Here is an 11250-nt window from a genome sequence, read left to right as displayed (position 1 = left end):
TATAACCACACTCTTGGAACCATATCCCAAATACCACCAGCTGCTGGTCACCAGAGTTGGCTCAACCTGCGGAAGGTTCAAGACCAAACCATTTCTGTCCCTGGAAATAGACTCAAGGTGCTTCTCCTACCAATAGAGGCCCAGTTATGCTCTTTGTTTCTGTGTAAAATAAGATGAATAAAGGCTAATAATCATTTTTGTCAATTAATTTTGGATTATCTTCATAGACTGTATTACATATAGGTACAATCCTAACTTTTGATTCACAAAGGTCCTTGACTACAATCTTATAGAGTCCTAATCCTGGTATATTCTTTTCTATTCTGGTCTACTAATTTCTATCATACAAAATCCTCTCAAGATTGCATACTCCATTAAAAAAAAAACAACTTTATTTAAAATGATGTTCATTAAATTCTATTTTGAGAGAAAAATGAAAATAGTAGCTATAATTCAGTTTTACATTTTGAATTAAAAATGCACATTCTTCGTTGTCTTGGCACTTTATTTTGAAAGTGAATACAATCATTTATAGAAAGAAACACACATATACACCGAATGTCAGCTTCAACCTAATTTAAACTGCTTGCATATTCAGAGGGGAAAAGCCTGGTTGTTAACCTCAGTGAGGGCTGAGACTGCAGCTCCACAAGATAAAACAGATTCCTCCCAATTAGAAGCAGACTCTGCATCTTAGTGAGGGCTGTTGCTTGGTGGGTAACAAGTAAAAGGACATTTTAAGTTACAGATCTCTGGTTCACAAACTTATCAGGCAACAGTACCGTGGGGGGCTTGTTCAAACACAATGGCTGGGACAGTCTCCCCCACCCCGGCCCCATCTTCTGATTATTAGGTTTGGAGGTCCAGCAAATTTATTTGCAACAAGAACACAGCTGGGGCAGATGTTGCTGTAGTGCCGGACCCTATTGAGAACCGTTACTGGGAGTCTCATTTCTAAAGGCAGAATCTGTTCCCACAGAATCAGCGTAAAACCTACATTTTATTCTAAAATAAATCCCTGAACAGCCAGAAGTTCCAATATGGATCTTCCAGGCCATGTCAGACATGACCCTTTCCCCGCAGGTCAGCAGGTGCCGAGGCCCACAGGTGTGTCCCGGCCCCTGCTGGGAGGCGGGGCGGCGCTGCCACTCACACTCGGCGCTTTCCGGTGACTCCCCTCACCCCGACCTCGGCAGCGGGGCCCCCTCGCCCCCGACCTCGGCAGCGGGGCCCCCTCGCCCTCACCCCGGAGCCACAGCCTTGGGCCTGAGAAACCGAGGCAGATGGCGAGGGGCAGGAAAAGACCCAAGTGGAAGGAGAAGTACGGAAGTGGACAGAGGGGAGGCCTGAAGCAGGGCGGCCCGAGGTCGGAAGGGGAAGGGCAGAGGTAGAGGTGGGACGGAGGAAAGCAGAACCGCCCCCAGGTTGGACAAGGGGAGACAAGGTAGAGAGGGACAGGGACGAGCGGTGACGGGGACCCGCCGGCTCCCCTCAGTCAGCCTGCGGCACACCGACCTGCCCCACGCGACGGGCGGTGGGCACCGGGTGACAGGACAGGGGCGGTTGGGGGACGGCACCCGAGTGACCGGCCGGCTTTGAGTGACGACGGCCTGGGTGACCAGTAACCGGCCGGGGTGGCAGATACCGGACCGGGACTACTGGGGAACCAGCTCCCTCGGCCCGGCTACGGGCGCAGTCAGCCGCTCGGTCGCACACCTCCCAGCGCCGACTCCTCGGGCGTGCGGCGGCCCGCGCTTTAAATACCCTGCTAAAAATAGCCTGCGAGGCCTCTTTCCAATCAGAGACTCCCGAAGTTCGAATTTGGCCAATGGCGAGGGCCGTGATGGAGAGGCTCGGTCACGCCAGGCGGGGCCGCGCTGAGCCGGCGCCCGCCATTGGCCGTAGCTGACATCATCGGCGCGCAGCCCCCGGGCCGGGCGCGGCGTGATTGGGTGGTGTGCGGGGCGGGCCGGAGGAGTCACGTGGGGGGAGGGAATGGGGGGAGCTACGCCGGGAGGAGGGGGAGCTGGCAGCGGAGGTTTGAATAGGGAAGTTTTGCAGGGGTTACGTTTGCAGTCAGTCCGGTGTTTGCAAATATTGTGTGGGCTCGCGAGCGCGTCTCTGGGCTCCGGTAGAATCTGAACCCGCGGCGCCTCATTGCTGTGCACTGAGTTTGCATGAAACTTTCCCGGCGCTGCAGGCACGGCCGCTGCGCTCCCGACTCCAGACTGCACACCTCCCTGTTGGAACAACAGCGGGGACTGTCTTTTCCAAACCGACATGGATGTACTCCCAATGTGCAGCATCTTCCAGGAACTCCAGATTGTGCACGAGACCGGGTACTTCTCGGCGCTGCCCTCCCTGGAGGAATATTGGCAACAGGTAAATAGGAATTGTGTGCCGCCAGGTGCCCCGGTGCGCCGCGGAGGGAGTGCGTGCAGGCAGCGACAGGACGCTGTGTGGTTAGAGGTGTATTGCTTTTCTTTTTTCTCTTATTTTTTTTTATGATTTAGGTACATTTTTTAAAAAAATTAAAATAGTCTTTAAACGTACTCCCGCTCCTCCAGTGCGGTAGGCACTTTAAAGGGGCTTTTTCCAGCGTGGAGCGGAGTTGTCATTCGCGTGGGCGCCGCCGCGCTTGGCCGCTCCCGGCGGTGTCGCCCGTTTCTGGGGTTTCCGAACCGAAGGGCAGACCCAGCGCCGCTGGTCCCGGCCCGAGCCCTTGGCAGAAGTTCGGTGCTTGTACCAGCTCCAGACTCCACAGCTGGAACTTGTCATTTGAACTTGCTTGGATGCCAAAGGTATTTTAAGAGATTTGTTTTTGTTTTCCTTTTTGGTCGTTGTACTTAGAGTTTTTTCTTTCTTTCTTTTTTTTTTTTTTTTTTTTTTTTTAATTAGAAATTTCACCACCAAAACATCCACCAGTTTTTTTTTTTCATGCCAGGCCATTTCCAGTTGCTTCTTTGGAATCCTTAACATTTGCCTCCGTCTGCCGTATTTTTCTTACCTTACCTTCTTTTGTTGACAAAAAAAAAAAAAAAAAAAAATCAACAGTGTTTGCACAACCAGTGACTTATCAATCATATGACAGTGAGCCCGTCGGAATTGCCTCAAGTCTGAGTTTGGGAAGAAGAGCCTGGGGATCCGGCATTTTTAGTGGAGCTGGAGTTTCGGGCGTTGGACAATTATGAAGCTTAGTATCTTCCCCCTTCCGATTTGTTCGTATTGCCTGAGGGAGAGAAGTTGACACTTGTCCCATTGTTTTTAAAAAGATCAGAGGGGCTGTCTCTGTGCCCTGGTAGACTTAGCTTTTTGTCACAAAGTACAAATATGTTCTGTGGATTGCGAAGCCTAGAAAGCTTTTCAGAGGGATGAACAGTGTGGCAGCCTGCACAGCCGGCTTGATTGTTCTCAGCCCGTCGTCCCTGCCGCCCCTCCCCCCTTCCTCCGGGAGGAGCTGCGCCCGAGGACGTGATTGAAATTGATCTAAGTAGTTTCTTTCGGGCATTTGGGATTTGGGCCACAAGCCAGGCTGAGCTCTCCTCCTTCAGAGGCTTTTAAACTCTCCTAGAGCTCTTTCTGGTCCCCAGTGCTCATCAGTATAATGGAGATTTTAAATTAGCCAGATGATTAAAGTTTAACAAGATCTCAATAAATGTGCTTTCGTTTTTCATTGGAACATCCATAAAATATCTAGCCGTCTTTCCTCAGAACACTCTGGTGTGCGTCGTAACCCAGACATCCAATTTTAGGGGTAAAGAGAAAACAGTTGTTGTTTTTCCCCCTTTGCTTGCTCATGCTTGTTCTGTGAGGATTGTCGGGAAGGGGAAGGGTATGTGCTATGTTATGATAGCAGGCACGTTGCTAAGAAAGCAGGAATGAGCCCTTTGGGTAGCTTAGCTAGTCCTGAACGTGATTTGCTAAGAAGAGCAGAGTGGGCTGTAGAAATTTCAGTCTGTAGATTGGTGGTCATATAGACAACCTTATATAGCCATCCAGGCAGTTGATCCCAGTGAAGAAAAGGGCAGATATAATTTAATCCTGAAATGTTTCCTACCATTTTTCTTTTCCAGTGGCTAGAAAGTTTGAGATGGTGGGGAGAGGGGATGCTGGTCTCTCGGCAGTTGTAGCTTCTTGAAAGGTTGGTTGTGGGTCTGGGGAGGGGGCACTCTGTCCATGACACACTGCATGTATATCTGAAACGGGTCCTTTTTTTGGCTGCTGGTCAGAATTTCAAAAGGAAGTCTCTCTGGCATTGCGTGAAAGAAATAGACGGATGACTCATACAGTTGTACTCTTGGCCAGTAGATAAAGTTCTTGTCCATTGTGGCACTCCCAGCGGGGCCCGAGTAATTTCCCCTCCTGCATCCTTTACAATAGCAGACAGCCATTCTGGAATGATTTCTCCACTGTGTTGTTGAAGCTCTTGTTTTTCTCTGACCACTGTGGAAGTCATTAACGTTATAAGCACCCATGGCTCTGCACTTGGGAATGGCACTCTTTGAAAGCCTACTAGGTCTGGGCTAAGCAGGAAATGGGTGGTTTTTGTATGGCTCCATTGATGTCCTTGAATATAGACCATCAGCTTGCTGCGTCTGCTCACTGAGTGTGGCCCTGTGCTGTCAGCTGTGTCTGCAAAGGGAGACACATGCAATGTCAGAACACATTGCATTGTGTGCGGTGCAGCCTTTCTATCTTGTGCCTGAGAAAGGAGGAGGGCTGGGTTTTTCTTAATGCACATGGTTCTGAGGCTGTCAGATAATCTGGCTAAACCTGTCTGGGGTGTGTGTCTGAGGCTCATTTTCTTTGTGTGGTTTACAGAAACTCATTAGAAACATCAACACTGGTAACTAACAAAAAACTGGCTTAGTGACTTTTAGTCACTTTGGTCCAACCTGGTATATGTTCTGAATCCATCCCATTCCTAGAAGCAGCTTTCCTGTTGCTCTCCTAAAGACACGGTTCTTATAGTGACATGGCCACAGTCTGTTTGCCCTTCAGCCCTGCATGTTTTTGAAAATGTGTGTTTGGTTCCATTTTTGGTTGTCATAATCATGTGCCTTCTTGTGGTTTCTTTTGCACAGACCTGCCTGGAGTTGGAACGTTACCTCCAGAGTGAACCCTGCTATGTGTCTGCCTCTGAAATCAAATTTGACAGCCAGGAAGATTTGTGGACCAAAATCATCCTGGCGCGGGAGAAAAAGGAGGACTCGGAAGGGAAGATTTCCTCCACTCCCCCAGAGGATGCTCTCAGCAGCCCCAATTTTGGTTATAACCTGGAGACCAACAGCTTGAACTCGGATGTGAGCAGTGAGTCATCTGACAGCTCTGAGGAACTCTCTCCCACTTCCAAGTTTACCTCTGACCCTATTGGCGAAGTGCTGGTCAACTCGGGCAACCTGAGCTCCTCTGTCACCTCCACGCCCCCTTCTTCTCCAGAACTGAGCAGAGACCCTTCTCACCTGTGGGGCTGTGCGCCCGGTGAGCCGCACCCTCCAGGGAAGATACGCAGTGGGACTTCGGGGAAGCCGGGTGACAAGGGCAGTGGGGACACCTCTCCAGATGGTCGGAGGAGGGTGCATCGATGCCATTTTAACGGCTGCAGAAAAGTTTACACCAAAAGCTCCCACTTGAAAGCACATCAGCGCACTCACACAGGTCAGTCCCTCCTGCGGCCTGGGAGGTGGGCCGCTGGTAGGCGCCACGGAATTGCACCAGCCCTGGGAGGGGGCCGGGCTCCGCAGAAGGCTGTCAGAGCAGACACATCCTCACCTCACTCTTGCCCCAAAGAGTTGGGTCTCTGGGGAACACAGAGTAGGAGGTGAAAGACTGGACATGTGCCCGATGAATGGTTGACACTTTCAGAGTAAACAGACAAGAGGTAAATCACGTTCTCCATCTCCACCCACCCCCTACCCATTCCAACCCTCCGGCTTATCAGGGCCTACTGTACTTGGTCTCCAGTGTCCATGATAATTACATGGCATTGCCTCTGATCTATTTGAAATTAAACCCAAGAATCAGGGGAGAGGGTGCTTCCTCTCTGGTGTTGATGGTGGTGTGAAGAGAATTGAGTTTGACCCTAGACTCCTAGACTCCGTATGTAGCAGTATTGATCAGTGGGTGCTTATTGGGAATTTTTCTATGGATTGTGAGACTTTCATTTTGATACCAATTTTAAAAAGCCATAAATTAAAAAATATATTTTCATAATGAAATATCACAACCTAGATGAAAGTTTCATTTAAAATTACCATGATAGTCTCTAGGGTAACTGGTGATGAGTCACAGGAAGTTTAGAGCTAGAAGGTATCTTAGCAATCAAGTCACCCAAACTTTTATTTTTTTAGGTTTTTTTTTTTTGGATTCATTCTTCAATCTGTAATTCAACAATTATTTTTTTAATTAATTTTAATGGGGTGACATTGATAAATCAGGGTACATATGTTCAGAGAAAACATCTCCAGGTTATTCTGACATTTGATAATGCTGCATTCCCATCACCCAAAGTCCAATTGTCTTCCGTCACCTTCTAACTGGTTTTCTTTGTGCCCCTCCCCGCCCCCAACCCCCTCCTTCTCCTCCCCCCCAATTTTTAGATTTTTTTTTAAATTTTAATGTATTGTGTTAACATGGATTCAAGTGTTCCACTCAATATAACACCCTCACACCCAACCCCCGTGCCCCCCATTAACAAATCACCCAAACTCTTATCCTAGCAATGATGAAAGGAGATGGTTGAGGCCTCCATCAGGGTCCCAAAATGCTCATGGTAGAGTTGGATCAGGACCCAGTTACCATTTGTCCCAACAGCATTCTCTAGGATTGGTTTTGGCTAAAATGTTTAATATTAATATCCTCAGGTAGCACTTTTAGTGAATTCATATTAATAACCTGACCAAAGAACAGAGCAACTTGGTTATTTAATTGCCATTAAGAAAGCTCTTTGAAGGCCCCGGATGGGGTTTCCCAGAAACTCATGACTTCAGTTCTGGCGAAATGTAGTTTCTCAAAGGAAAGCTCATTCCACAGGGAAGTGAGTAAGGAGCAAAATAAGTGCTTGGGAGAAACCGTTTCCATGGAGAAAGCAATAAAACCCTGCCCTTGCAGAGGCTGTGGGTCCAGTGGGCTGACACATCACCTCCAAAGTATTTCTCTAGTCTGAGTAATTGTCTTTCTTACATGTTAACTGTAAACTGTCATGTGGGCTCTGGGTCCCTTCTACTGCACTTGGAGGCCTGAGGCTAGGTCAGGAAAGAGCTCCTGGGTGTCACCTTCTGAGCCCGGCTGCAGTTCCTGATTGAGATGGGTTAGGAATTCCTGAAGCCACCAGACCTGGAGCCTGCTGAGTTGACTTTCACCATGTATTGCTGTAGCAGGGCCCTTTCCGCCCTGGTCAGCGAAGTCATGGCATGCTTGTCCTATGCTCTCTTCCCAGGAGAAAAGCCTTACAGATGCTCATGGGAAGGGTGTGAGTGGCGTTTTGCAAGAAGCGATGAGTTAACCAGACACTTCAGAAAGCACACTGGTGCCAAGCCTTTTAAATGTTCTCACTGTGACAGGTATGTGCTTGATGCGCTGGGTTCGGGAATGCCATCCCCACAATGGATTGGGCATATAGATACCTGAAGGAAGGCCCATGTTTTCCTGTCCTGTGTGGGCCTTTTTTTAGCCTAGGACCTTAAAAAAGAGTCCCTATATATACCAGTTGTCCTCCTTAGGCCGCTCTGTGTCCTCTATATGTAAAACTAGAGTGATTCCTACCTTCTAAAGATAGGTCTTCAACAGTTTTTGAATTTGAAGACTGGGAAGTAAGATCAGGTTACATGCTCCAAAGAGCTGAATGGAGACCTCAATTTATATTCCTGTCGGTTGGAATTTCCTGCCCTAGAACATGAATTGTGATGACTCAGTGCATTGCCAGCTTCCCTTTGCGAAGGGCTGGGTGGGAGCCTATAGGTGGGAGGTCTGTAACCCAGCGAGGGCTGGAGACCTAACCTCTCTGATGCTGATTGGCTCTGCAGGTGTTTCTCCAGGTCTGACCACCTGGCCCTGCACATGAAGAGGCACCTCTGAGGGAGCAGAGTGTGAATCCTGCGGCTAAAACAGCTTCCAGGCTGAGAGACGGCCGTGGAAGGAGGGTGCGTGTTCCAGCCAAAGCATGCCATTTTGCACCCCACCCAGTTGCCTCTAGGACCTCTCCTTGGAAGGTCTTTTGAGGGCGAAAACAGTCATGTCGGAAGCGGCAGAGCACCTGTGGTGTGTGGTGTTTGGGTGGCCTGGACTCGCCATTGGTACCTATCTTCTGAGTGGTCCCTAAGCCTTTGCCGTGAGCATGTGCACTGAGAATGTTAATGGTTGGGTTGACTGTATGTGGAGGATCTCTTAGGACTGTGTGATGAGGCAGAGTCTTTCCTGTGCAGTGGCAAGACTGCAAGAGACAGAAAAAAATGTTTGAATGTTGTGTGTGATGAGTAAACCATGAGATGAGATGACCACCAATCATTTCCTGGGGGTGGGGGGAGGGGTGTCTGCGCCTTAGGAAAAAATAAAGAGGGAAAACATGGAGGGCGGGAGTGTGGGTGGTCAGGACCCTGCGTGGTGAGTGGGTGTGGGAGGGGGCACCCTCCTGTGTGAGAGGAACTTTGGTGTCTGGTGCAGCTATGAAACGTGCAATGTGTCAAGTAGCTTGTTCTACTGGCTACAACAGCTCATTTGTTACCCGTTGTATAAGCTGTATATTTACAAATATAACACAATGGTAACCTTTCCTTATAAGACAAAAGTAATGCATGGTCTAGGGAACTTTCTGCTTTTCCATTTTTAAATCAGAACTGCAATTTTGATTCCAGTTACTGAGCAGCTAAGATACAATTTGTCAAAATCAGTGATCCCTAGCCATCTGGGCCTGGCAATACACAATCCTTCTCCCCCCTTTGATTTTGTAATATTCCCCCTTCAGAAAGGGGGTATGCAGCATAGGATTATTTTATAAATGAGTCTGAATTTGATGACCTTTTTGGAGAATTTAATGATGTCCTTTAAGACATTGGACACATGCTGGGTGTCAAGAAAGCAAGGGTTGGGTGCACTTGGTCTAACATTATGTTAGACTACACCTAAAATTTTTCTCAGTTGGGTGGATAAAACCACTAAAGCTTAGAAAGTGTTTTCTCATGCAGCTATGTTTCTCTTATTTATGCCTTGAGGACTAATTTCTGGTTTTCTAGCTGTTAATGCACTGTAGATCTTAATAATGGTGCCTTATGCAAGTGGCCCCTCCCGCGGGGTCTCGTACAGGGGTATAGGTGATGCATGCTTTATTCAGGCTCTTTTTTCACCTGGCATTGTACTGTATCAATGTAAAATACAGAAGAACAATCTCTTTAAGGTCCTCCTTCACAAAGACAAATAGAGAGATGAAAACCCCCAACAAGTCAGTATTTACTCTATTTCAGACAACTTGACCGTCAGTGTTAAAGTGGAAAACACGTAATTGGAAAATCTGACCATTTCTGTCACCATGAGACTTTCATATAAACTTTGCACAACAATTGTATAGATCACACACCGGCTGTATTTAATATGTAATGTTTTCACACATATTAAAGATACAGAAGTATAAAAAACAATGTTAATGTATTTACTTAAAAGGCACAAGTTTCACATACCTATCTAGCTATCTGTCGGTAATACAGAAAGTATATTAATTTTTTTAAAGTGGGCAGAATTCTTGTGTATTGTATATTTGTGTGTATAGTATGTATATGTGTGTGTGTGTGTGTGTGTGTATATATATATATATACATATATAATATATAAATATTTTTTTAAGGAGAAATTAGATGTTTAGCTAGGAAATTTTACAACCTGTGAAGAAATATTTCAAAATGGCCATAAAGGAGGTAAAAATGAAAACTGTAACTTTTATAAAGGCTTTATCTTTAATTTAATGATTCGCTGCAGACTCTTGGCAGGGACTCGGTTCCAGACTGCTGATTTTGCCCATCCTTATTGGCAGGTCTGTAATGGGGTACTGTCGGCTGTTCAAAAATGTCATGAATGGAATACTAGCCCACAAGTTGGTCTCAGACACACTATGGTTTTGGTTTTAGATTTCAGTCTTATTAGAAGATCTAAGAGTCAGCTAATTACAGGGATTATTTTTAAGAACACTTTTTATGCAGATGAAGATTTTTTTTTAAAGCACATAGCTTCTCGTTTTTTCCAGCGAATAATTTTCCTGAATTGGCACACCACAGTGTGGACAGCTGATATTTCATCCAGCTGCTGGCTTGTGGGTGTGGATCTTTTCTTTATATATATATGTATGTACACACACACACACATATATATACACATGTGAGTCTGGCTGGGCTGGTATTTTGTTTGATCTTCCTGGAAATGAGCAATGATGAAAGCTCACATAACTGGTTTTTTATCTGGGCTGATGAGTACACTTACCTAAATAACTCATTTCATTTTGCTAAGGGGGAAGATGCACTTTTGGCAATTCAAAATCCAGGTACTTGGTTTGCTGGATTTTGGAAAACTCCTTTTTTGGCCCTGCTGTGCGCCTAGCCATAACAATTCCATTAAGCAAGAAGGTAAACAAAAGACGGGGAAAAAAGCCAACTTGCACTGGCTTGTCTCACTTATGAAACACCATGGAGTTGTTTGATTGGGTGGGGCTGGGTGCCATGTATATCAATGCCTGTAATTTTCATAATAAGCAAGTACATCATAAAGAATTACATTCTGTTCAGGTGATAACTGAGCCTCAATCAAGCAGAAACTTTTTGCTTGACATTAAAAAAATTTCTATTAGTGAAATTTCTTTTTTTTTTGGAAACACCCTGTTATCTAAAGAATCTTTGTAAGATTTTTGTAAAATTTTGTTTTACAAGATTTTATTTGAAATTGTTTTTTGCAAGATTGTTATATTTCTGTATGAATGTATTTTTTATTGGAATAACATAAAAGAATTCTTATCAGCATCTTGAGTCTGGCTGTTTTTTGTTTTGTTTTGTTTTGGTGGGAGGGGATTGAAGCAAATTCCTGCTGCATTAATCAACCTTGGGAGATCTCCCTGTGCAGTCCTGAAAACCACTTGGCTGCCTCATTCCTTCTTGCAACTTCACAGCCTGACCTGGGAGCTAATGTGCAAAGAGCAGCCTGATGATGTTGCCACCCTGTCATGCACTGAATTCCCTTCTCCGAGGCCGACGAGAGCCGCTGCCAGGCTGCGGG

At 46.3% G+C, this 11250-nt stretch overlaps 1 protein-coding gene across 1 annotated transcript; it reads left to right on the top strand.

Annotated features, from left to right (window-relative positions):
* Positions 1-2027: 2027 nt before the first annotated feature.
* KLF6 (KLF transcription factor 6) lies at positions 2028-10991 on the top strand. The gene is made up of 4 exons (XM_066384576.1): positions 2028-2382; positions 5085-5658; positions 7439-7562; positions 8025-10991. Exons 1-4 carry the CDS (start codon positions 2281-2283, stop codon positions 8074-8076), a joined length of 852 nt encoding a protein of 283 aa, XP_066240673.1. The 5' UTR covers positions 2028-2280; the 3' UTR covers positions 8077-10991.
* The last annotated feature ends 259 nt before the right edge of the window (positions 10992-11250 follow it).

This window comes from Saccopteryx leptura, chromosome 5, assembly GCF_036850995.1.
Source record: "Saccopteryx leptura isolate mSacLep1 chromosome 5, mSacLep1_pri_phased_curated, whole genome shotgun sequence".
Classification (NCBI taxonomy): domain Eukaryota; kingdom Metazoa; phylum Chordata; class Mammalia; order Chiroptera; family Emballonuridae; genus Saccopteryx; species Saccopteryx leptura.
The sequence above is the reverse complement of the archived record's forward strand: the minus strand, read 5'-3'. Positions and strand labels throughout refer to the sequence as shown.

What these genes read in the sequence shown, in the direction of transcription:
- KLF6 (XM_066384576.1), top strand. Translation starts at nt 2,281, where the DNA reads ATGGATGTACTCCCAATGTGCAGCATCTTCCAGGAACTCCAGATTGTG. An exon ending in TGGAGGAATATTGGCAACAG is followed by an intron (nt 2,383 to 5,084) that starts GTAAATAGGAAT and finishes TCTTTTGCACAG; the next exon opens with ACCTGCCTGGAGTTGGAACG. An exon ending in AAATGTTCTCACTGTGACAG is followed by an intron (nt 7,563 to 8,024) that starts GTATGTGCTTGA and finishes TTGGCTCTGCAG; the next exon opens with GTGTTTCTCCAGGTCTGACC.